Consider the following 26846-nt stretch of genomic DNA (forward strand, 5'->3'; position numbering starts at 1 on the left):
AGGTTCCAATTGGAATATTGACTTAGGGTAGCTATGGGTGTTAAAGCTTTAGTGCTTATTGCTGATGGGGTGGAAGAGATGGAGGCTGTCATTGCTATTGATGTTCTCAGAAGAGCTGAGGTAACTTGTCACGTTTGTCAATATAGTGATATAAATCTTCCAAATTAAATAGTTCTTTAGAGTCATCTTACATTTTAGATATTTTAAAACGTTATGTAGATACCATTTTACCAGAGGTGGGCAGTAACTAGTTACAAAAGTAACTAGTTACTGTAACTAGTTACTTTTTGAGTAACTGTAACAGTAACTTCGTTACTATTTTCCAAAAGTAACGAAACGCGATAACTAGTTCCTATTTTAGCACTTTTTCAACAGTTACAGTTACAAGTTATTTTTGTATTGAAATTTCAGTTTTTAATTGCCGTTTATTTTTCTGCACGTGTTTGTGTCTTGCTTAGTGCGTGTTTGCCGCGTTTTGCGCAATAATGCTTTTTTCTCGCAGATTAATCAGCGCAGCACTGCGCATGCGCGGTTCTACTTTTGTTTTGTGGTCTGGTGGAGAAGGGTTGCCATATTGGCGAATTCATCGTCAAAGTCCAGAAATCTGGCGATTTTTTAACACGTTTAGCTTCATATTAATGATTTGGCTCTTTTTTGGCGATTTTTGATAACTGATTTGGCTAAATTAATTGTTTTTGGCGATTAATCAATATGTACCAAGGACAGGCAAGACACAACAATACAACAGGGTTGAGCATTATAATAATATATTTTACATATTTACAAATGAGTTTAACAGTCAAACGTTTTCGGTTTAACTTAAGCCCTCATCAGGAACCTGAAAATATTTATAAAAATGCAGTAAATTTCCTCTTCTTGAAGGTAACTAACTAACTGACTACAAGCATCAAGAAACACGCAGCGATTAAAAGCAATTTGTTGATGCTTATAGTCAGTTAGTTAGTTATCTTCAAGAAGTTGAAATTTATTGCATTTAGTGTAATGCTTGCAATGCCTCTAAAACGATTGTCTGACATTAAAACCAGCAACAGCATTGCTGTTTGCTTGCAGTTGGTGGACGTTCTTGCGGAAGCAATACAAACCAGATTTGGTCATTGGTTCGAGGACAGCGACTTTCAGCTTGCGACTGCATTCCACCCACAATTTAGACTTATCTGTGTTTAATGCCTGATCATTAAGCGACACTGCTGAATTGAAGACCAAAATAAAACAGAACATGCTTCAAGCAATTGAAGAAGCAAACTGCTCTGCTGAAGAGGGGAGTAGCAGCGACACTGAAGTGGATGGCGGTAGGTAGAGCCACGGAGGACATTTTGCACCACTTTACGCAAAAACCAAGAAAGCAATGCGCGTTGAATCTGTTACAGGACTATTTGGAAGCGGATCCAGATTCACAATTGGACCGATGAAAAAACTGTTTTAAAAACATAACACTCCCATTCCGTCAAGTGCTGCAGTAGAAATATTGCAGAATTTCTGCTGCATGAGTAGAATTTCTGCTGCAGTAGAAATTGTTTTCATTGCAGCACTTGTTCATCACCAGACTTTATTCGTTCATCCCCGACGCCGACACACGCTCCATCGACCTGACACTACCAAGACAGGCATGGGTGCGCCTCAACCGTCTCCGTACGGGCGTCGGGCTTTTCTGCTCAACCATGCACCAATGGGAAATGGCCTCTTCCTCCTCCTGTGAATGTGGTGCCGAGGAACAGACCGCAGACCACATCATTGGTTGATTGATTGATTAAATCTTTATCCTCGGACTTGGAAAGCTTTTTGCAGAACTTAATCCTGGCAGTTTCGCATGCTTGTAGACTAAAGGCTTTAAATCACCGACGTAGGCTCGGTCATCGAGATTGACAGAGTGAAGTTTCCGATTGTTGAAGTTTTGTTGGCGGGAAATTATTCCATCTATTAGATGCCGCTAAATGGAGAGCAGTCCTTAACGTGCGTTGCTCAAGCGCATGCCCTGAGAGTCGAACCAGTGCCGCTTGATTGTGAAGCTTCTTCGTTCCAGAAGTGACGCGCTAACCAATTGAACTATCAGGGCGGACATCATCAATGACTGTAACATCTTCAAGCCACCTAACGGAGTGGAAGGTCTGCGTGTCATGAATGATGAAACCAAAGACTGGCTGCTCTCTAGTAGCCTTCCAGTGTAGTCCGGGAACATCGTGAATCTGGGGCGGTAAAAGAATAGACTCTCGGCCCCAGAGGCTCACACGACGACGACGATTGGGCAAGGACATTTTAAAGCCCAAAAGGGCAGGCGTGAGTGACGAGCACTTTGAAATGCTCGTATTTCTCAAAGGAAATAAACATATAAGCCACTGAGTATTTTTTTAAATAAAACTTTGTTGGTTTTGTACTTGTGCTGTTATGTTAGCATGGATGGCTGTAACACCATATATCAAACATTGCGGTTAAACTGGACTTGCATGCAGAGCTGGCCAGGTGCAGAAGTTTATGTTCAGATTTGTGAATAACTGAAAGTAACTAGTAACTGTAACTAGTAACGGTAACTAGTTACTTTTTAAAATCGGTAACTGTAACGGTATCTCAGTTACTATTTTGGCCAAGTAACTGTAACTGTAACTCAGTTACTTTTGAAAGTAACTTTGCCCACCTATGCATTTTACTTACTGCATAATTTTAACTTTCATGATGTTAATATTTTAACACTGAAGATACAATGTTGATTAGGATATGAAATTTATTATAAACACAATCTTTTACAGGTCGATGTGACAGTCGGAGGTCTTACAAACAAAGATGTGATCATTTGCAGTAGAAAAGTTAAACTAAAACCTGACATGGACTTGGCAACTGCAGTAAAAAATGGTCCTTATGATGCGATTATTATGCCTGGTGGATTGCAGAGTGCAACAACTATGGCCAAAGTATGCTATAGCTATAATATCATGGTTGTAGTGTTTGGTTTTGAATCTTTATCCTCGGACTGACAAAGCCTTTTTGGGTTATTCCTGGTAGTTTCGCATACTTGAGAGGCTTTTGACGCAGGCCGGTTACTGAGATTGATAGAGTGAAGTTTTTCCGATTGTTGAAGTGTTGTCAGGCAATTGTTCCATTCCATCCATTAGGCGCCGTTGAATGGAGAGCAGTTCTTATAATGCGTTGGCTGCTCAAGCACACACCCCAAGGTGACAAGAGATTCAAAGACATTATTATTTAGACTGTCAAAGTTTTTTGTTAAAACCAAATCACATACAGCAATATAAGCTACTTTTTTTTGAGTGTTTTTTTTACAGTTAGGCGCCTGCCAAATAGGTGCGCACTGCGCACACTGGCGTGGGGATATTTAGATGCAGTGGTGGGGACAAGTTACTTTCAAAGTAACTGAGTTACAGTTACTTTGCTCAAAAAGTAGGCTAACTACTGTAGTTACAGTTACCGTTTTTTAAAAAGTAACTTTTGCAGTTACTTTTCAAAGAAAATGGATGTGTACTGACCTACAAATACTGGTACTCTTCTTCACATGAAGTACAAGTTGAAAAATACATGATAAAGGGTGAAATGATACTTTGTTCGTAGCTGTTCGTAACTACAAAACAGCGACCACTCTGGCTTGCTGTCCACATGTTACAATGCTTCTAAATATCCTTAATCTAAGCCCACGCCAAAACATCCGCCTACCGAATATAAAAAATTGAAAAAACAACATGCACAGGACACTCCGTAGGTAGGTAGGTTTATATAAGCAGTAGCCAGTAGGGTAGGCTATATCAATATTTTTATATGGGTATCTAAAATGAGTGAAAAGGCACATCAATTTCCTTTCAGAAACATCAGCATTTCAAAATGTTGATCGCTAAGTCCAGCTCGCTTTGGCTTCAAAATGTCCTTTCCAAGGGTGAACACTGAACAGTCTTTCAACAGCAGCAGGGGATAGGGGTATTATATTGCAAGAACAAACGCCTCATGGCGTCATTGGGAAATGCATCAGACGTAACCGTCTTTGTTGGGTTATGTTCAAGAAATTCATTTACAAGAAATTCATTTAAATTTCATTACTTTAGAAAAATAGATAAACAAACAGACAATAGCATGACGATCCAGTCCAAGATATTGATATAAAACAACTGATTGGAGCACATGGCCACCGCTTTACCGAAAGATGGTGATTGGTCAAAGAGGATGGAAAAACTTCTGCAGACTCTGTAGAATTTTTGTGGACAAAAAATACAAGAACAAGAAAGCCAGCAGGAATACTTACAACCTTACTATTTTGATAATAAATCTACACACATTGGCCTATCACTGCTGGGCAAAAAAAGTGTTAGTATGTTTGGTGTATGTAATACTTAGATAGGATTATTTCAAGGAAGATTAAGCTTGTTCATTTTTGATTTAAAGCCTTTTACAGTTTTACATTCATTTCTTATAGTAGTTGGAAGCTTGTTCCAAACTGTTGGCCCCATTTACCGTATTGATTGTTTGCACGTGTGTCAATTCTGCAGTATGTAGGAATATAAGGAGAGTTACTTCTTGTTGTTAGGCTACTTGATTGTTTACACATAATTATAGTAACATAATTATGAAGTAAACATAAACATATTTAAACCTCGTTTCTGCTCATGCCATCGCTTCCCAGCTAGTGCAGAACGGGGTGTACAAGACAAAGGACCGCAAGGCATCCCGCCTTGTTGCCAAGGAAGTATCTGCCCTATGGCGAGTGGAAACACCACCAGAAGAAACAATCTCTGGAGACTTCACTCCAGAGGAATTCGCCACCGCCCTTCGCCTAGTGAAACCACACAAGTCTCCAGGGCCCGATAAGATCTGCCCTGAGCTTGTGCTCCATGCTGGCCATGCCCTAAAGTCCTGGTTACGTAGATTCCTCTCTTCCTGCCTGCACCACCTCACAATCCCAAAAATCTGGAGAAGAGCTTTAGTAGTTGCGATCCCTAAGCCTCACAAGCCACCAGAGGACCCAAAGAGCTATCGTCCGATATCCCTCCTCTGTGTTCCTTTCAAGATCCTCGAAAGACTGATCTATGCCCGCGTCAACCCAATCATCGACCCGCTCCTTCCAAAAGAGCAAGCTGGGTTTCGGCGCGGAAAATCCACTGTAGATCAGGTCACACTGTTGACCCAGGACATCGAGGACTGCTTTGAGGCAAAAAAGAAGGCCGGCGCTGTCTTTCTAGATCTCACAGCTGCCTACGATACTGTATGGCATCGCGGCCTTACTTACAAGCTGCTTCGCCTGCTTCCTGACCGACATATGGTCCATATGATCATGGAACTTGTCAGGAATCGAAGCTTCACCCTCACCACCGGCAACCCACAGCGAAGCAGACTGAGACGCCTGAAAAACGGCGTCCCACAGGGATCGGTCCTGGCTCCACTTCTTTTCAACATCTACACCCACGACCTGCCAACCACGGTCTCCGCAAAATACGCTTATGCGGACGATCTGGCAATTCTCCACTCCACAAAGTCGTGGGAAAATCTAGAAGACACCTTGAGCCAGGACATGCAAACCATCTCAGCTTATCTCCAGAACTGGCGACTGAAACTCAGCGAAACCAAAACTGTGGCGGCAGCTTTCCACCTACACAATCGGGAAGCTGATCGTGAGCTACATGTCCACAACAACGGAAAACCTCTGTCCTTCTGCCCCGAGCCAAGGTATCTTGGGGTGACATTAGACAGATCGCTCACATACCGCCACCATTTGGTGTCACTGCGCAAGAAACTGACATCCCGCGCTGCATTACTGAAGCGCCTGGCAGGCTCTAGCTGGGGGCGAGGGCTGACACTTTGCGAATAGCAGCCTTAGCCCTTGTCTACTCTTCAGCAGAGTACTGTGCACCTGTCTGGTGCCGCAGTGCTCACTGCCACAACATCGACACTGCCATAAACAGCGCCCTGCGCACAGTGACCGGATGCCTGCGTCTCACACCATTGGACAATCTCCCCATTCTCGCTGGCATCCAACCTGCTGAGCTTCGTCGCGAAGAAGCCACTCTGTCCCTCGGTCGACGGGCACTGGAGCCTAATCATCTTCTCCACCACAAGATCTCTGCTTTCCCAAACGGGCACCCCCGCCGACTGAAATCAAGACACCCATTCGTGCCAGCCGCTCGGCTTCTGATCAACGAAGCTGACGAACAAGACATCTCTGCGGCTACTTGGGCGGACCATAAATGGCATTCTGAATGGAGGTCAAGCACCACCAGACTCCATTCATTCATCCCCGACGCCGACACACGCCCCATCGGCCTGACACTACAGAGACAGGCATGGGTGCGCCTCAACCGTCTCCGTACGGGCGTCGGGCTTTTCCGCTCAACCATGCACCAATGGGGAATGGCTTCTTCCTCCTCCTGTGAATGTGGTGCCGAGGAACAGACCGCAGACCACATCATCAATGACTGTACCATCTTCAAGCCACCTAACGGAGTGGAAGGTCTGCGCGTCATGGATGATGAAACTAAAGACTGGCTGCTCTTTAGCAGCCTTCCAGTGTAGTCCGGGAACATCGTGAATCTGGGGTGGTAAAAGGATAGACTCTCGGCCCCAGAAGCTCAGACGACGACGACGATATCATTGAATGTTGTGGGAAGTAGCTTTTTTGAATATTTAAACATGAAAGTTGCAATCTCTGTATTTTTCATATGGTTGATTGATTTTAAATTATTGAGTTCCATTACACCTTTTATGCTTTCTCTGCGGTCAATGTCAAATACAGTACGAAGCAAGTTATTGCATGTACGTTGTAGCTTTTGCAATGTAATTTTGTTTCCATGACACCATGTTGTGATACAATATAATATCTGACTCTCAACTAGAGATTGGAGAGAAGTGCTTCTTTGTTTAGGAAAGGCTTAATTTTTTTTGTCACGCAGAGTGTTGATCTTATTTTTGAAGCAAGATTTCCATATGACATTTCCATGACAAATGCTCGTTTACAATTATTCCCAGAAACTTTATTGAGGCAACTTGTTAACAAGTTGGTAGCAGCATACCCATATATGCTGGGAGCAAGTCTTTTAGGTGCAGACAGTTAGGCGCCGGTCAAATAGGTGCGCACACTGTGGCGTCTGGATATTTAAGTGCGAAGCACTGTGGCGCCCGTTCATTTAAGTGCTACATATTCCTAGTAAAGTCTGCAGATTGTATCAGCTTGGCAGGTAGGGCAATGCTTTTCACACAAAATGTTGTATATATTGAACAGAAAAATATGTCATGGCTTCCGTAAGTGAAGATGCTTAAACCGGCAATGCTTTTCACACAAAATGTTATGTATATTAAACAGAAAAATATATTGTATTTTAATGCGCGTGTTTGGCATTTATTTGTTGTTAGTCCAGGTTTGCGTCGGCGAAAGCTGTATCAATAAATTATTCAAGTTTCCGATTTCCGAACATGATGGAGTTCACTTTTAGTGAGTCAAATAATAACTACACTAAACATCAGTAAAAAATATACCGTAGCCTATATTCAAGCGGGTGGTAGGCTTGAGTGTAGACTGGAGTAACTTAGTTTTCCATCAAAACCCTGACTAGGTTTAATAACGAGCAAAGTCGCACCATTATGCTTGCAACTTGTAGCCAGGGTTCATATGCCCTATAGAAATGTATTTATGTAGTAGAGCGTTGTCTCATACGAACTCGCCACACGACCAATCCATCCCGAGTAGATTTAATTGCGAAAGATAACAGATTAAGTAAGGTTCGATCTGGCTGCCTGCAACCTGTGTTCAGGATGCATAGCAAATGCCCTGTGGAGATGTGCTAATATCAAAAGTAGCAGAGCGTTGTCTCACATCTTATCTCCACACGCGCATTAACAAAACAACATATTTTTCTGTTTAATATAACATTTTGTGTGAAAAGCATTGCCCTACCTGCCAAGCTGATACAATCTGCAGACTTTACTAGGAATAGCACCTAAATGAACGGGCGCCACAGTGTTCCGCACTTAAATATCCAGACGCCACAGTGTGCGCGCCTATCTGACCGCGCCTATCTGACCACAGCCTAAAAGACGTGGACGGTAGACCCTATATGCTTTTACCATTACCAGTGCAGTTTGTTTCAGTCTCAGATACTTTAGACAGAAACTTATTCATTTCGAGTTTTCGACTACTGAGTACTGACTACCTCGTCTACCTGTTTTCAAAGCTATATAACCACAATCTACAAAAAAAATTGCTTTACAATAAAAGAGAACGTGAAATTTCCAAAAACAGACAGCTTAGTGAGGGAAAAAACGAAGGAATGTGGCGTCACAGACATCAATCCGTATAAAACACTGCGAAATCCCATCTCGCAGTTTACACGGCTTACTTTCTGTAGCTGGCATGCAGTAAAATCCTGTCTCGCAGTTTACACAGCTCCGCTCTGTCGCTGGCATGCAGTAAAATCTTATCCAGCAGTTTACACAGCTCCTCTCTGTACATAACCTTGTTTCTTGTCGCCGAACGCCTATAATCTCTCTCAAATAAATAAGTTGACCACTAAGGAAAATCTGCCATGAACTGAAAAACAAACGACCAATTTTTGTTTGGGAAATCAAGTAACTGTAACTTGTAACTGTTGAAAAGCGCTAAAATAGTAGCTAGTTACTGCTTGTCGTTACTTTAAAAAAGTAACAAAGTTACTCAAAAAGTCACTAGTTATGTAACTAGTTACTTTTTTAACTAGTTACTGCCCACCTTTGTTTAGATACGGCGCACTGTGGTGCCCGGTCATTTAGGTGCTATTCCCAGTAAAGTCTATTCATTAGGTGCTTAATTTCTTAATTAATTTCATTAGGTGCTTGATGGTAATACTGCAGATTATATCAGCTAGGCGCAGGCAGGTAGGGAAGGATTATATTGCTTAATAAGAATGTTCATCCTTACACTTCGTGTACCTGTTTAGACAAAATAGTTTGTTAACTGGGTTCAAGGTTGTAGGCTACTTGCATAGTCAGGTACCGCGCAGTGCACACTAATATGTTTCATTTGTTACACAATGGGAGAGAACTGTCGCATTATCAGACAAGTATTTCTGATTAATTTGACACATCGAATAGCACATAAATGATCAGGCGCCGCACCTAAATATCTTGATGCCACAGTTTCCGCACTTATTTGGCAGGTGCCTCACTGTCTGCGCCTAAAAGACGTGGACCCCTTTTTGATGCACCTAAAACAGTCATACATATTAGTATGCATAGAACACGTTCGTAATTAACTCTGCCATAGATGCAACTTACCAGTGTACATCATTTTTAGATTTCATTCGTTGAGTATAAGACAGTTTCTGTTTACAGGCTGCCACACTTAAAGACATTCTTTGTGACCAAGAAAAATCAAACCGTATTATTGGTGCAATCTGTGCAGCCCCCATCGCTTTAAAAGCTCATCAGATTGGAGTTGGCAAAAATGTGACTTCATATCCATCCTTGAAGGATGAAATGGAAGGTTTGATATTCAAGTAGTTTTTAGTTTTTATTCTCGTTGTGGTTATAAACCAGTGAATCCGAGTTCAAAAATGAAAGAATCACCATTACAGAAAAGCCAAGACTATCATACTTGGCCATTCATGCAACGAAAAAACTTATCGATAAATAAATGCTATTGATACCAATGAAAGAACGTTATTGTTTGCAGTAGTGATCTATTCTAAACACTGTAAAATTGAAATTTATTAAACTAAATTTTAACTTATTTGCAAAAATGCCATGTTGGAAAATTCAAAAAAAAAATCGTGAAATGAGTTTAAAACAAAACCATGACGACAGTTGAATGCTAAACTCTCTCCATTTGCTTCAAAGAAGCTCTTCTTTGAAGAAATGGTTGTGGGCTTAAAATTCAAATGACTCATAATTCACTTGTCTCGTTAATTATGTTTAAAGGTATATATACTGTCAGTCTGTCACAATAATACTTACTTTCTCTTCTAGGCTACAAGTATTCTGAGGCTAGCGTGGTAACCGATGGGAACCTCATCACCAGTCGTGGTCCTGGTACTGCTTTTGAATTCTCTCTTGCTTTGGTCAAAGAATTGTGCGGAAGCGACATGAGAGACAAAGTGGCGAAAGGGTTGTTGTTGGAGTGATGACGTCATGCTTGTCTTCATGTGCAGCTTTATTTGTCAGTATCGTTGATGGGCATGCTAGAGTTTATTTACATCCTGCACCTGAGAAAGATACAACCGAAGAACAGATACCACGAATTAATATCACTTCAGGTTTGCGCCAGGGAGGCAAAAAAGCCGAAAACGTTCACAGATTTGATCCAAAGTATCTGTATTTGCAAGGTCTTCGACTCTCCTGTCAATGTTGAGAAGGGGCGATCTTCCTGGCGTCAGCACTACCTGACTACTCACCATAGAACAGCGAGCATTGTGTTTCGCTAATCATACCGGTGTAGCCTCCACACTAGCCATCAAGACTTTTCCAAAAACATGTGTTTCTCGGCAGTCGAGTGTAGCGAGATTTGACAGCGATCTCCTGTCAATCTCACTCATCATCATCATAATCCATCGTCGGTTTGTTCCCCACTAGTGGGGGTGGCCGATTGTTTCCGCGCAGCAATTGTTTTAATCCCTTTTCTCCATTTCACCCTGTCCCTTGCATCTTCCTCCTTCAGTCCGACTTTTTTAGTTGTGTACTTTGCAAAGACCTTCGGATGTCTAACCAAGAGATTTGATCCTCTGAAAAATGTAATTCACACCTTTTAATTTTTTTCCCACATTGTTTGGCGCCCTAAACGTTTTCTGGTCCTATTTTTAAGAGCAATCACTAAACATAGGGGCCTACTAGTGGATTTCGGGGAGGGGGGGAGCAGATGTGGGTGAGATTTACTTGATATGAAAAGTTTGTCTCTATATGTTTGTCTTGAAGATGTTTGTCTTGATATGAAAAGTATTAAAGAAACCCTCCCTGAAAACTAAATGCTAAAACAATTAGTCAATCGATATGTGTTTAGAGCACCCCGCCGTATAAAATACACTTTTCACGACCAAACTAGTTTGTAGATTGATGTCATGCCTTTAATTTAACCAGTTATTCCAAAGTAAATGTGTTTTATTAATCTACTCATCGTATTCAGATTTGTGCAGGATGGTTGAGAATTTAATTTAAATACATGGGAAGGCAAGGAAGACAATTTTTTCCAACTTCAAGCATGCCCTAGTAGTTAAACTGCAATTAAAAAAATATAAAATATTAATTACTCTGGAAACACAATTTCAACACATCTTGCCACTTGCATGTCCTTGATTTGTTTATTGAAGTCATAGAATAAAAAAGAATGATTTTAAGAAACAAAATTTACTTTTGTTGAATGTCTTTTGGCCCCAAAGTTGAAGAACAAAAAGAAGGGGCGTCAATTTGAAACACTAGATGTTGTTGAAGAGACCTTCAAACAAAGCTAATCTCAACCCTTAATTAACAACTCATTAAAACTGCAATATTGAACTATGAACTTTACATGGATGCAACGTAGTCTATCTCTAATAATTTGTCATCAAACAAGCAATCCATGTAATAAACAAACAAGTAACGGATAACATCAATTCGACATAATATGACATAAAATAGATGAAAATCTTTCAATCATCGATCCTTGTGCGTGAGCTGACGAAGCCAACTTCAATCTGCAACTTCTGTAAAAAACAAAGGGAATCATTAAAAAGAAGTTTCCACAGTTGGAACGCTTTGCATTGTTTCAATCGTTTATTGATGAAAGATTAAGTTGTTTAATGTTGGCGCAAAACTTGACGTTAATTTGATGTTTAGTGACGTTAAATCAACGATCACTAGAAAAAGCAAAATATTTTAATACTCCTGATGAACAATTTGAGGTTAAAGTTTGATAGATCTTCGGCTAAATATTTCGATTGGTTTACAACGTTACGAATTCTCACTTTATTTTCTAACCCATCCAGTGCTTCCTGCAACTTGGCTCGTTCTTCCATGTTCGGATATTTCATCCCCCCATTACCATCATCGAGGCATTTCCACATCACAATTTCCCTCTCAACTTTGTGCAATACCTCGATGACGTCATCGACAGAAAGGAGGTTGCCAGGGAGATTCATCCAAACAATCTGAACAAAAATAATTATGATTCAACAATTAAATAATGATTGTTGTTTGTGACGTTTTGCTTATTTGTGAAAATTTAACAAAAATTGTCAGAAAATGATTAAAAATTCAGTGGAATTCGGATTTTAACCCTTCACTACTCGCGCTGGTGTATTGTGTAGGCTACGGCTGTGGTACAATCTGTCGTGTGGTGAAATACATTTATTATAAAATTTCAGACATAATATTAGCCTACTTCGGATCCGGATCTGATATATTTAGAAATTTCCAGGCCCGGATCCCAAAAAGCACAAATCGGATCAGGATTCTAAAAATCTTTGACCCGCACATCTCTGGTCTACAGCTCTTTTTCTATGTTGCCATAATCGCAACCCATATAGCCACAATGTATCATACAGTATATGATACAAAACGTTTCTGCATTACGCGAACTTTGCAGCCAGGTTTCTTAATTTTTGGCTTTGACCTCCTTCACACAAAAAAAACAACAAATCAATGGGTTTTCCATTAAGCATGACAATTTGTTTGTTTGTTTGTTTATCTTTATCCTGCATTGCGGGAAAGCGGACTTGAGCGCTATGCATCGGTGTACGCCTTCCGACATACACCTGACCCACGCTGCAGCCGACGGCAATGTCTGTTTCCGGTTGTCTACTCTACTTATGACTTAAATTTGGTACTACCCATTACTCGAAATCGATCACTGGGTAGAGGCAATTATCGTGAAGTTTCTTGCCCAGAGAAACAACAGCAGGTACGCGTGGCTGGAGTCGAACATGCAGGCTCTCGACTGCGAACCCAACGCCCTAACCACTCGGCCACTGCTGCCACAATGCTTCAGTTGATGCCCAAACCTAAAAGCTAAAATTTATTTACTTTTATAATTCTACCAAAAGAGAAGTAGATATAGTTGACCAACTCTCTAACAATTATTCTGTATCAAAGAAGACAAGCAAGTGGCCTTTATGTATCATTATTTCTCAACTCCCAAACATAGCAGAGGTAAATTAACACTGAGATGCATTTTCGTTTCTTTTTAATTTGCTTTTAAATACAGATAGGCTGAAGCGCTTTTTTTACTTCACATACTTTTTTATAACGTGGTGCGTAAAATACACCGCGCGAGTGATTATGACTCGAGACAGATGAGAGTAGGTAAAGGTGGTCCCATACTTGATTCAAGTGTTGGGTATAAGAAGATAAGGTTCTCATCATACTAAGCCTTCGGCACTAAGGAGAGTAGGGTGGCCAGTTCCTTTCGGCCGCCTTCAGCAATTATGTCCACCCAATTTATTACACCCTGGGTAGAGGTGAGCGGTGTTTTCAACAACGCTGAAGCCGGGAGTCGAGTAGTTAGCTAAGCGTCAAAGGTTAGACAATGATCAAAACGTTAAAACAATTTAATGCAACGTTAAACCAACATAACAACTGATGTTAATGTAACCATAGATCAGCATAATTAAATGTTGCTTTAAAAGTTAAACATGACTTACGAATCCAGGCATCGATTTGAGCGCCTCGACCCATGGACGGAACTTGTAGGAAGTCATGAAACATCCGATCAAATTAAGAAATCCAACTCGCGCTGGCATCAACTTGAGGAATGACGTCACCGCACGGAAGTCATTCTGAGTGTCGGAGGGTTCCATCAGTATCCTCCCTCCATCAAAATGACTTCCTACAGTCACGATCACTTCCTCGTCGTTGCCTTCCCTCAGGATTCTGCTGATGGCGATGATGGAGCGATCATCATCGTGATCTAATAATGAAAAAATAATATCAATAAATATTATCTCGGCTAACCAGGCTGGAGTCTCAAACAACAGTTTGGTTTGTTCTAATTATAAAATAATCAAACAATAACTACAATTTATTAATTCGCAATAAAACATTAACTCATTCACCTCGTAAATGAAAATATCAACAAAAAATTTTAAACTAAACCTTCTGGCTTGAGACAAACTTCTTATTCTGGGTAGACCTAGGCTAGCTTTGCAGTTAAAAACTTAACTTTTGTTAAAATATGAGACTAACCAGAGGTTGAATATAAAATAAATTTGGTTTATTTTTTGTTAAATCATTGAACTTGGTTCACAGCAAAGTTTAGTACAATGATTCCCACCTTTTAACAACAGAGGACCGGAAAAATGTTTGCGGACTTCAGAACCCTGCTTCAGAAAAGCCGTCGTAGGACAACACAGTTTGTTTTCCCATAAATATCATTACAAAGCATTTTTTAACAAGCAAAATTCCAGCCTCAAAAAGGTTAAGTTTTATTTTTACAAAATATTTGTCCTGTTTCGCAGTTTGTTGGTTGATAAATCTGGATGGTTAATTGGTTAAGAATCAATCTAATGTTTCCTTTCTCGATTCTTTATTTTCAATAACCTGGTTGCTGAAGGAAAGACATTCTACTTTAGAACTTGTATTTATGCTTTTTGAGGTTCACTGCATTGAGTTTTTAGACTACGGTACCTTTACTTCAACTATTTACTTACCTGCAGCAACTTCCCTGGTTTTTTTGTATAACTCCTTAAGAAATATTTGCTTCTTTTGTAGTTTTTGATCTGAAATAATTGAAACCACCATTAAAATTAAACTATGATTTTTAAATGTCGCTTCTAGGTGAGGTACAGGGCTACGGATATATGCATTTATCTCAACCCTGAGCTCAAAGTTGCTTCAATGCTTGAGACTTTGACTTGAAGCCTGAAGGGGGAATGAAAAGATAAAGTTACTGTTACAAATTGAATCCGCCGTGGCACAAATTATTGATATGAAAAATCTTTAACTTAAGAAAGAAGCACTGATTCAACAACTGTTAAAAGACAACTAGGCCTACTGTGAATTGCTGTGATTAAATCATCAAAATGATGGTTGGTTTATTATTAGAATAAACCAACTGGTTGGTTTTGAATCTTTATTCTCGGACTGACAAAGCCTTGGTAGGTTATTCCTGGTAGTTTCACATGGGCCTACTTGTACAGGCGCTTAATGCAGGGCCGGTACAGGCTCTTGATGCAGGACTCGGCTGCATAGCCGAGTGGTGAGAACCCTGGAACGGCAATCGAAAGGGCGCCGGTTCGACACCGCCCAAGAGCATGCGGCTGTGTTTGTGGCAGGACACTTAAAGGCATGCCTGAAGATGGACACGAAGATTGGCTTCCCGTCAACTTAATCTAAATCTTCAACCACCGGGTGTAAGCCTGGATACGACAAACAAAAAAAATGCAGGGCCGGTTACCGAGATTGACAGAGTGAAGTTTTCTGATTGTTGAAGTGTTGTTGCCGGGGAATTATTCCATTCACTAGGTGCTGCTGAATGGAGAGCACCTGAAATGCGTTGCTCAAGCGCACACCCCGAGAGTCGAACCAGCGCCGCGTAATCTTGAGCCGGGCGCGTAACTACTGAGCTGACGGGCGGACAAAACTGTTATCAAATTGCAAGTGCATTTCATAGTTTTCACTGAAATTTTATTGAATTTTTAGATGACAAACCTATGAGTATTAAGCATTTCACAATTTGTTCCAATACTCAATGTGGGGCAAGCACGACATGCGACCCTCGAAATCTTTTAATGCGAGCTGAGATATGATAAGAATATTTTCCATTACATTCTGAGTTTGCGGCTTTGGGTAATAAACATTTTTATGTTTCTTCAACGTTGAATAACGTTTGGTTTGTTGTTCTGTGTCACAATCGAGAAACGCTTTGCCGCCGACAAGACAACAAAGACATGTCAACGTATAGTTTGTCACTTACCGGTAGGCTTGCGTGCAAATACACTTGAAAAAAAAGCCGCAATTTCAAAGAGAACTGAAGAGTTTTGGGCTGGTGAAGTTGCTGCAACAAATTGAAACTAACTTAATAAAATCAACGATAAGAAGTCTAGAACTTATAGGCTAAAAGGAATAAATCATTAATGATGTGAGATATCTAAACTTGTAAAAGGGAAATGAACTTACAATTTTGGTAAAGAGGTCACTTTCTTCAACCACAGACATATACAACCAAGCAACCACACGGCATTTAACTACTTGTGTTCAAATGTCGTGTACAAGTTCACTTGTTCGCATGACGCGAATTGTACATACATCGGTATGTCTACGCGGCATTTGGCCACGAGAGTGAGGGAGCACTTAGATTTAACTAATTTGAACAAGCAAAGTGCCATTAAAGATCACATATTCGATTGTCAAACATGTTCAAATAACAAACCATCCTTGGAGTCGTTTAGAATTATGCGTAAATGTTTCACCGAATTCGACACTAAAATCCACGAGGCTTTGCTAATAAAATCATACAATCCTCGCCTCAATACACACTTGTTTGCCTCAGGTGCTTCTTATTTACTCAACGTCTTTTCTTGATGCGTCATATGATGAGTCTTTGCCTCGTGTAATTGAAACGCCATGTGATGTGCCTTTCTCCTATGCTATGCCGTTTCATTTTGCGTTTCGTTTTTTCAATTCAGTGTTTAGATCAGTTATTCATTTTCAGTGTAGATATAAGCAATTATTTTTTTTGTTACTTGATAAGGGCTAACGTGTGTATGGCCGAAAACGTTTGTAGCTTATAGTTTTGTTCAACACTGTTAAAAAATTTTACTGTCCTTTGGACAGGCAGCAAAATAACTTTCTAAGTAGTAATTTTATTTACTGTAATGGAAGTATTTTTACTTCCGTTGACAGTCATATTTTTAATGTTTCTGATCAGTAAAAATACTGCTCTGGATAGTCATTTTTTAAATGTTTCTGATCAGTAAAATTACTGCTCTGGATAGTCATTTTTTAAATGTTTCTGATCAGTAAAATTACTGGTCTGGATAGTCATTTTTTAAATGTTTCTGATCAGTAGAATTACTGCTCCGGATAGTCATTTTTTAAATGTTTCTGATCAGTAAAATTACTGCTCTGGACAGGCAGCAAAATAACTTCCCGAATAGTTTTTGTGACAAACGGCATTATGAGAGTAAAATGACTTTCTCTACAAGTAAATATTACACACGTGCATTTGCAGATATAAATTTATTGTGTACAGCAGACCTCACTGGCGACAATGTTTCACAATATATTTCTCAAGATGTTACAAGTATAGCTATTTGTTTGATGTTTCACGAACACGTGAATTCGCTTTTTTAACTGCAGAGTTCAGCCGAGGCTATATTTCGGCGAAGCATGAAGCAGCAGCGACTGAACAGTGAATTTCTTGACTTGCTTCAATCTTCATAACAAACAACCCTGCCGAAGCATGACCTCGTTGCACTGTCGGAGTACTTTAGGGTGCACATCCCACTTTTTCTTGTCATGACGGATGACCCCAATGCGAGCAAAGTATCTGAGGAAACAACACAAGTTATATCAGTGGATCTTTTCAAATTTGACCGTGATATTTAGCAATGTTTGTAACTACACCACAATACCATCGTGTAGTGAAAGTGTGAAACCTTCAAATTGATCAGAATGCGTTGTCACTTCCACAAACCTTAGAATAATCGTCATCCTCTGGAGTTGTGGCTTGGAACTTGCGTACATAACTAGTATTAACAGTTTAACACCTCTAATAATCAGTCTGGATGGCCGAGTGGTCTAACACGCAATCCCTCCGGTAATGGGTGCAGTTCTTACTAGCTGCAGTAGAGAGACACTGTCAAGAACTTCGTGGATTTGAATCCCACTCCAGCCAGACCAGCTTGTCACTGGTATGAACGACTTTGTGAAGGAGGGAGTTCCATTATTGTTATTCCTTAGCTCATACATAAACAATTAAACACATTACAGGTTTACATACCTCTGTATAAACTCCAGACTTGCAGCTGCACTATCTGGATATGACATTGCAAAGACGTAATATGAGCAGAAGAAGTAAGCCAGCGCTACAAAAAAACGACTTGGTTTAAATTGCAAGGTTGCCTTCGATGAATACGAGAAACTTCACTGCACTGGCAAGAGTGGGCCCTGCAGATGCAATGAGGCACAAATGAAACTACGAAGATTGAAATTAGTGCATATTTACATTTACCAACTTCATATTTAGGTGAGCAATTCAAAAGTTCACTTGTACATCAGTCAAAATTGTACAAACGCTCATTCACAACTTACCAAAACACACAATTATTGGATGCTGGTACACGAGTTTCTTCAAACTGGGAGATAGCTGAATCCTACAAATTGAATTTAACATTTTTAAGATATTGAAAATAATACAAACATTGTCAAACACTCATATAGCCGCACTCTTATCGCTAAGAAGGCAATGAAATAGAATTTATTAGCAGTAGTAGCATGGTGTTCATATCACACAAGTTATATATAAGCTATACATAAATTTGCAAAGTATGTGTCAGATGTTCTTCCGGGAATGGGAAGGTTGGGTATTAAAAAATCTGTGTTTGCAAGTAAATAATAATAAGATGTACGTTATACCTCAAAGCATTGATAAATCGCTGAGCAATCTTCTTTAAAATATGTTGTAATCAGTTCCACTAATCCCACTGAGATGGCAAGTTGTCTCCCAGCCGCCAGTTGTCTCCCGGCACATCATAAATGCACAAGGATAATATCCAAGTATCAAGTTATTCAATGAAATGAAATACAACACATGCTCAGGAAAGCATGAAAAAACCTAAATTGGTTTAAAACATGTATTATGAGACGTTGTCACGAATAATACCGGTAATAAGTACTGGTCCTCTTCCTGTAGCCTAATGGGGATTTTTCCTTCTTGATCTTTGGCCGGGGCTGAGGGTCTATCGTTTACCACCCTGGACCTGCTGCTCAAATTATTCATGCTGGTCACACACGAAAGATCAGCCTACCACAAGTTTTATCACCACAGCTGGATAAACCACTCAATTATTTAGTTCTCACTTTTTAACAGTCCTGGGCATTGACTAGGCCTATAAACTGCAACTGACGGCAGATGTTTCACTCTGAGGTAAAGTGGAGTTGCATCTCAAATGTCGTTACTCCCTGGCTACTCATGGGCAAGGCGTAGCACCAGATATGGCAGATATACTCTCTAGCTAGGGTCACAGCTTGTTTTTTTAAAACTGTGTAGGCTACCTAATATTTTCTCATTTTGAAGACAGTTGCAGCAGCCATGCCTAGTAATCTTTTGGCAGTGGCTATTTGACCGGCGCCGGTCTTTGAATCTGAAACACTATTTGACCGGTCATGACATCACTATACAGGCACCTTTTTCTTTTACAAAGCAAAAGACGAAAAGCACGTATATAAGTTCTAAATTCGACAATTTTATTCAACTTGATTCGTGGCGCGTGCGATACTTTGCCGACTCCTATTCTAGAGGGAATGAGTTCGATACTACCCGGAAGCATTCTTTTTTTTTTTTTAACTAAATTTTGACCCAAAGTGCATTTTGTAGTCAATTTTTAATTTGAGTTGCATTACATTTACATACCATTACCATTTTTTTAAAAGAAGCATTGTATATAACTAACTTGTTGAGAGCAAAAGTGTAATGCTTCGTTCGGCACACACGGTCACATCAATCAATCATTTTATTTTTGTCATTAACGCGTCCGGGACGAAAAAGATACTAACTACAAAAATCGATATAGACCTACCAGCACGTTAATGAACGGGAAAAGGTGGCAAAACCTTGAAAGGTTTAAAACGTGCCTGAATGAAAAATTATGTAGTAGGCTATATATCAGTAGTTAGCACGGCCACAAACGGAAAATTACCCAGAGAAATTCTCAAATTCCAGCAAATTAAAAAAACTCTATTACTCACATTTGAAAAGACATAAGAAATTGGGCTGTAGGCAACTGAAATTAAAAATTGAGTACAAAAATGCACTTCGCGTCAAAATTTAGTTAAAGAAAAAAGAACGCTTCCGGGTAGTATCAAACTCATTCCCTCTAGAATAGAAGCCGGCGAAGTATCGCACGCACCACGTATCGAGTTGAATAAACTTGTCGAATTTAGAACTTATATACGCGCTTCTCGTCTTTTGCTTTGAAAGAGAAAAAGGTGCCTGTATAGTGATGTCATGACCGGTCAAATAGTGTTTCAGATTCAAAGACCGGCGCCGGTCAAATAGCCACTGCCTAATCTTTTTATAGTACGATTCCAACACTGGATCTTCCAATCCAGAGTCCGAATGCTAGAAGCTACTACAACAGAGCTCGACTACTTCAACATTGTGTGTTCAGTAGGCTACAATACTGGTATACCGGGAAGATGTGTTAGGTAGTTCTTCACATTGACTCAGGGGTGCAGTGGTTAGAAAATTGTAGGGAGGGGGCAGAGCCTCACTGCATTGACTGACAGACCGACCTGCCTGATCTAAGTCATTGTTGTTCAGTGCATATTGCTTAACTATGTAATTTCGTAGCAGTTTAATGCAGTTAACTTACTAAAAGCATCGAAATAAATTAATTTCAATGGTACGCTATTGTTCTCATTTGTCCATGGTAAACATAAAAAAAATCAGCAAAGATACCATTTGTAGGATTAAACTTGTTACCTGTTCAGTGATACAGGTTTAACGATGCTACTTTTGCTATTGACACGCTTCCTCTGTCTATCTGAAACTTATGACTGCAACAAAACCAGCTGTAACTAAGTTACTGCACTATTCCTGCAACCATGCTTGATGCTTGCATCCTTGCACATGCTCAGTTGTCAGACTCAGTGTTGCCAGATGCTTAGCACCAAAAAGTAAATAAAATTTCACCAGATTGCATACAACTTCACCAGATATGTAAAACACCCTAAATAAAACAATTTCGCCTAAAAATACAAATACTTTTTAAGACATAAGACACTGCCGTCACGCATGCGCAAACCTCTTGCAAAACGTTTTCTATACGAGCGGGGATTTTTCGCTTAAAAGTTTAAAAAAACTTTCTTGAAAAAAATAGATTGGGGGAAAATTTCACTAGATTTCACCAAAAAGTTTTCTGGTTCCAAAGTCAAAAAATTTGGCATCAAAGGCCTCTAAAATTGAATTTCACCAGAATTTTTTTAAATTTGTTATCCTATTTCCCCATCTGGCAACGCTAATCAGACTCTGCAAATTCTGAGCGGGAAGGCGGGAAATTGAGTGCGGACCAGGATAACATTCGCCAGCCCATTGGCTGACGACTGATAAGTGATAATAATTCTCGGGTTTTAGTCAGAGAGTCGAGCCGTTTGACTATAAAACTCGGGTTCGGGTTCGGTTCGACTCTCTAGTACTTTCAGTGCATTTTTAAGGAACCAATATTACAAACAATTAAAACATTTTTGTTGGAAGCCCGTGAGTTCGGATCTCTAGCAAACTTTCCTTCCAGTCATGATTGTTTCAATTAACCCACGAACTCTATATTGCTGGCCAAGGTAGCCTATATCAGATATCAAAACAGAAAGGCATGACATAACGTAGCATCCCACTGTTTCGAGAATGTGCTGGTGTGACCGTAAATATGTTGACCGGAAAAAAGGTTGACGTTTCGTAGAAGTGCTAAATATATTGCTGCACAGGAGTATAGTAGCCTAATCGGACTAAAATAACGGTGTTAATAAAATGTTACTGCCCATGTAGCCTACCGTACCTATAGTACAATTACTGCCAATGCAAGTTAAAAAAAAAACTATAAAAAGTCAGTAAAATTTTACTATTTTTGTCAGTAAAATTGCAAAACACTTTCACAGACCAGTAAATTCACTTCCAAAAAAGAAGTGAAATCATCTACTACGAAAAGAAGTAAAATTTAAAACTGCTCAATCAGTGATTCTACTATATTTGGAGTAAAAAAACGTCTTTGTCTAGTAAATATACCACAAAATGGCCAGTAATTTCAAGTACTGTAACAAGATAGTAATATTCTACTGCTCTTTTGACAGTAAAATTACGAAAATTTTTAACAGTGAAGTTTAATCGATTATGTTAAATGCCGTGTGGTTGCTTGGTTGTATATGTCTGTGGAAATGAACTTATTTAACAACTTTTGAAATGTTGCATCTTTTGTCTATAACCACAAAATGTACCAGCAATAGGCTACGTTCATAAATATTTTTTATTTAATAATATTACTAGATGAGCTTGGTTGGTGGGAAGATGATGACGATTGTGCTGAGGTAGATGCCCTTGAGGGTTGTTGGATAGCTGTGGTAGTTGAGTTATCTGTAAAATTTTTGTATGATTTAATAAACTTTTTTCATAAAAACTTACATTTTATTTCAACTAGAAACTATACTCATGATTTATTAATATTTTTAAAAATAGTTAGGCCTATGAGACAGAAATAAAGAAATACAGAATAGAAGACAGACATGAGATGAAATTAAAGAAACAAAATATACATCTATTTCAAAGAAAGCAAGGTGAAGTTTGACCAAGAAATAATAATGATATATTTTTTCACCAGTTACCTTTGTTCATAGATGGGTCCAACAGAAGTCCAGAGAGAAATTCGACAACAACTGACCAGTGATGAGCCAGTAGATTAGTTTGAACAAATGATGCAAAATATTTGATCGGCGTTTGATAAACTATATATAAAGCACTAAAAAACTCTTGAAATGTTTGGTGTAAAAAATACAATCGTCGGTTACCCTCCAAAAGACCACACCTACTATTTGAACCAAATAATGTCACAACAAGTGCTTGGATTTGATCACTTGTTAGGTTTTCTTCATCAAGATCGTCGGTTGAGATTAATACTGTTTTATTCTCAGTTGCTTTAAATGCAAGTTTTGATAAACTGATAACGATTTGATCCGAAAGAGAAACGGCGTGATCAGATGATTTGAGGTTTTCCAGCACACGATGAAATATTGTGGTCATTGTCGAGATATTTAAGATTTCATGTGATGAACCAAGAGAAGCTCTCACGTATAATTGTAGCATTAAAGGATTGTGACACATTGATTGTAGATGAGGAGTTTTTACAGTTAATTTGTTTAAAATCTCACGCGATTTTTTTTCATCATTGATTAAGGTATCGAATAATTTTTTCATGTCTTCAGACGTCAAGTCTTTAATAAAATACGTTTGTTTTGGGCGACATCTTTGAGGAATTGTAAGCATGGCGTGTGGTCGTGAGGTGAATACAATGTGGCAATTGGGTAAAAAATTTCCTTCACACAGATTCGACAAAAGCTCCTGGCAGGTTAGTAAAGTGTCATAGTTAGATCTTTTCACCATATGTGTTAAATTCCAGTTAACTTGGTCGAATCCGTCAAGGATAAAAAAGCAATTTTGTGTGTGATTTTTCATCCAACTAAAAAGTAGGTTTTGCTCATCGTTTTCCAAGTTAAATTTTACATCTCCAAGCAAAAATTCTTTCAATGTTTGTTTTTCATCACTCATGCTCATAAAAGGTATCCTCAGAACGAGAAAGTCCCTATTTTGGTCTAAACGTCTAGCCAGACGCTTTGATAACGTTGTCTTTCCCGCCCCAGGGTAACCGACAATTGATATGAAATTTTGTTCTTGAAAGCGACGAAGTAATTGTTCAATCGAAACTTTTTTATCGGATTCTTTAAATTGAATTTGTTTGGTTTTGGGGTTATACTGGTCGTCGTTGGGAATGAACCTTCCCTCGTAGAAGTCGACTGACAGAAGCTCCGGGTAAACCTCTGAGAGATTCGATGCTGGATTATCAAACTTTGACAAATCCACATCGAATTTGCGATCATAAAGTTCTCCAGTGGTTTTCTTCAGTTTGTCAAAGGCTCTGTTTAGATCTGAATAAATATAACACGTATTGCAAATAAGAACTTCCTGTTTTTAAATTAAATTCACATTGCTCTGAGATGATTTCACCGGTTAATTAATTTGTGTGTTACCATTCGGTTGCGTTTTTCCAGATACTGGAGAATCCGCCTTTACGGTGGCGGAAATTTATCAATAAAAACTGTTACAAGTTTCCAAACCTGGCTGATTTTATTTACTTGCTAACGTTAAATATGAATGTTACTTGACATGTTATAATTTACTTGACTTGTAGCGTTTATGATACAGCAAGGCTTAAACAAAACAGCTCAAACAAAACCGAACTTTCTATCTAAATGTTTATTCTGTTTTTGGTTCGTTGATATCGCCTTTTCTTTTTCTATTTTTCTCTCTAATTCAGTGTTTCTCAACCTTTTGTGGTGTTTAATATAGCCTGCGACCTCCATCCTGCTCTCTTTTTTATAGATAGGCTATAAAAATTAGTACAAAAATACATTTCAATAACATTTAATTTCAAAGAACTGCTGAATGTCACAACTTTTAATGCTTACGGTTTCAAACCGGCCTAGTGGTGTTGAAAAAATTCTAAAGCTTGCTGGTGCGATTGGAATGCTTTGTTTCTAAATGCCGTTTTAACTTTGATGGCTTCATAAATTCAGCACTGAGAACAACATTGCACAGAACACACTGTGGCTTCTCAATGCCATTGCTGACTATGGAAGTAAAGCCAAACATTAAATCATACTCTTCAAAATATTTTCGTTTCTTGTCCATGGTAAGTAGGTTATAAAACAAAAATATTTATAAACACTGAAACACGTTTACTGACTCACTCAACGCAACTACACAATAATTAAAATCTGATCTAGACAAATGCTTTTCAACAACTTTGTTCTTAACTTTGACCGCAATTTTCTTCACTTCGCCGACCAAGGTTTTTCGACAACTAACGTTTTGAGATTGTTAAACAGACTCAGTTCATTCGTTCTACTTGAACAAACGGTGATAAATTGGCCTACAACCGAGCTACGCGTTCTCTTTCGTAACAGTGTAACCAATTAGTCCCTTGCTATGACATTACTGTATACAAAGTGATTGCTGCAAAGATTGTTTATTTTTCCGGAATTCTTTGCGACCCCCATGACAGGACCTTTGCGACCCCCTTGGGGGTCGCGACCCCCAGGTTGAGAAACGCTGCTCTAATTGATATGAGGATGGCAAGTGACTTCATTGATTCTGTGGTCTTTCACAACAGGCTTCAGCACCATATTTAAAGTAGTTATTGTGTAGTTTTACTGATGTATACGCGCAGAAGTACTAAAACAAATAAAAAAATCCGAATCTGTTGAATGGAAAGTAACAGAAAAAGTAAAACTGTGAATTTTAAATAGCAGCTGGACCTGCAAAGTTCAAACGATGCAAAACAGCAACCTCTTGTAATGCATGTTGGAACCACTGTTTTAAGCATTTGTTTCTTGGGTTAGACCATTTTGTCATTATTGGTAAATTCTATAACATTTCGCAAACCTTCTTGATTTCCAGATCGGACATTGCTTTGTTCGGGTTGATGAACAATCTTGGTTATGTTTTGCCGCTGGTCAACCTGGACCACTTGTTGATGATGATGATGATGGACAACTTTCAATACGTTGACCTGAGGTTGTTCTGTAAGAAAACATCGCGTTTTGAATTTAACGTAACTAAACGTTGAACACAAGTAATAGCCCTTGAGCCAAGTTTGTGTTTTTGAAGTATAGCCACACGTTTTAAAATGCCTGTGATAAATGTTCGAAACATCAAAAACAAAGTTCATGTTTCAAATTGTTGAGATGTTTAGAGCTGTTCAAGTAGGCTATAGTATATGGCTATAGTATATGGCTATAGTATATGGCTATATAGTATATGGCTATAGTGTAAGCTATAGTATACTATATGATTCTTTAGCATTACTTTTAAAAATGTATTTTTCTTATAGGCTTGAAAAGAGCTATATGACTAGCCTAAAACGTTCGCTTTTTGTTTTTTGTTTTTATAATGTTAAATGTAGTGTTGTTGCTGAGTTATGTTTGTTTATGGTTTAAAAGAGTTACCTCTCTACCCAATTGTATAGGCTATAGTAATATGACAGCATCTTTTTTGCTGTGTAGACGGCATTGAACTGTTTGTCCTCAACAATTCAACGTTGTTTGTGCTCAGGCTAGGACCCTGTGGTTAAAGATTAACTGGATGTAAAGGTTTAGATGTTCGAAATGCAAGGAAACCAATCTTTGCGTCCACCTTCAGGTATGTCAGCTAAAATCAGCAGCGTGCTCTCCAGCGGTGTCGAACCGACGTACAAGGGCTCTCACCACCCGGTTATGCGGCGAGGCATACAATGGTAATATAGAAGTTCTAACAAACACCAGAGGACCTCATACGCTATTTAAACAGTCTTTGGACAAATTCTTCAAAATGAACTTACCGAAATTTTTTGATAAAGATTGTTCAATGTCTGTTTCCTCACTTGAAGTTATTTTGTTTTCTTCCTGGGTTTGTGGAAAATACATTTTTATTCTTTTGTTAATTGTTAAACAGTGAATCAAAATAAAACTTGGTAGGCGACTGTAGATGATGCTACAAAACATAATTGCGAGTCATAAAAATCTGCCTCCGGAGCAAACCAACATCAGTGAGTGATTTAAATAATTAACAGTTTTGACTGCAGCTCATTATCTTCATGTTTTATGGAGACAAACTACCTTGCTTAACGTCAAATGAACTCATCTATAGGCGGGATTCATACATTATTGTTCTCTAACTCAGGGATGTGCAACCTTTATTACAGGAGGGCCAGATATAAATAATGGGGGGAAACCGCGGGCCGCATGTTTATTTAACATATGATTTCTAGTAGTGGCAGGCACAAAAAAGTAGTTTTTTTGTTATTCATGTTATTCTTATGGTATTATTAGGAATTATCTCCTTGCAGAAATTACAAGTTAAGACGCATAAATTTTTGAAGAAACCTGTTTTTCAAATTTATTGTCACACCGTCTTTAAACGAGTTCAGTGAGAAGTTTGCAGCTGG

At 39.0% G+C, this 26846-nt stretch overlaps 2 protein-coding genes and 1 long non-coding RNA gene across 5 annotated transcripts; 1 reads left to right on the top strand and 2 right to left on the bottom strand.

Moving 5' to 3' along the window:
* On the top strand, nucleotides 1–11581 carry LOC145776392 (Parkinson disease protein 7 homolog). Its single transcript, XM_082587791.1, has 4 exons — nucleotides 1–120; nucleotides 2763–2924; nucleotides 9310–9460; nucleotides 9943–11581. Exons 1-4 carry the CDS (start codon nucleotides 34–36, stop codon nucleotides 10095–10097), a joined length of 555 nt encoding a protein of 184 aa, XP_082443917.1. The 5' UTR covers nucleotides 1–33; the 3' UTR covers nucleotides 10098–11581.
* Nucleotides 11522–26327, bottom strand: LOC145776381 (uncharacterized). Its single transcript, XM_082587780.1, has 9 exons — nucleotides 26241–26327; nucleotides 25307–25444; nucleotides 22474–23790; nucleotides 22136–22225; nucleotides 15854–15934; nucleotides 14589–14657; nucleotides 13584–13849; nucleotides 11910–12092; nucleotides 11522–11648 (listed from the first exon to the last, which is right to left on the bottom strand). Exons 1-9 carry the CDS (start codon nucleotides 26323–26325, stop codon nucleotides 11595–11597), a joined length of 2283 nt encoding a protein of 760 aa, XP_082443906.1. The 5' UTR covers nucleotides 26326–26327; the 3' UTR covers nucleotides 11522–11594.
* LOC145776398 (uncharacterized) lies at nucleotides 16944–19301 on the bottom strand. 3 transcript variants are annotated; one of them, XR_014290214.1, is made up of 4 exons: nucleotides 18517–19301; nucleotides 18193–18254; nucleotides 17882–18048; nucleotides 16944–17428 (listed from the first exon to the last, which is right to left on the bottom strand). It is a non-coding gene; the product is annotated as an uncharacterized LOC145776398 (long non-coding RNA). The 3 variants fall into 3 exon arrangements; XR_014290215.1 differs by lacking the exon at nucleotides 18193–18254; XR_014290213.1 differs by having other exon boundaries at nucleotides 17882–17966; nucleotides 18193–19301.
* Nucleotides 26328–26846: the final 519 nt, after the last annotated feature.

Source organism: Aplidium turbinatum, chromosome 8 (assembly GCF_918807975.1).
Source record: "Aplidium turbinatum chromosome 8, kaAplTurb1.1, whole genome shotgun sequence".
Taxonomy (NCBI): domain Eukaryota; kingdom Metazoa; phylum Chordata; class Ascidiacea; order Aplousobranchia; family Polyclinidae; genus Aplidium; species Aplidium turbinatum.

Bases quoted from the DNA above. Each gene is read 5' to 3' on its own strand.
- LOC145776392 (XM_082587791.1), top strand. From the start codon at position 34: ATGGGTGTTAAAGCTTTAGTGCTTATTGCTGATGGGGTGGAAGAGATG. The intron at 2,925-9,309 runs GTATGCTATAGC...TTCTGTTTACAG, and splicing joins GTGCAACAACTATGGCCAAA to GCTGCCACACTTAAAGACAT. The intron at 9,461-9,942 runs GTTTGATATTCA...TTTCTCTTCTAG, and splicing joins CTTGAAGGATGAAATGGAAG to GCTACAAGTATTCTGAGGCT.
- LOC145776381 (XM_082587780.1), bottom strand. From the start codon at position 26,325: ATGTATTTTCCACAAACCCAGGAAGAAAACAAAATAACTTCAAGTGAG. The intron at 22,226-22,473 runs GTAACTGGTGAA...AAAATTTTACAG, and splicing joins GGACCCATCTATGAACAAAG to ATAACTCAACTACCACAGCT. The intron at 14,658-15,853 runs GTAAGTGACAAA...CAATTATTTCAG, and splicing joins ATTTGCACGCAAGCCTACCG to ATCAAAAACTACAAAAGAAG.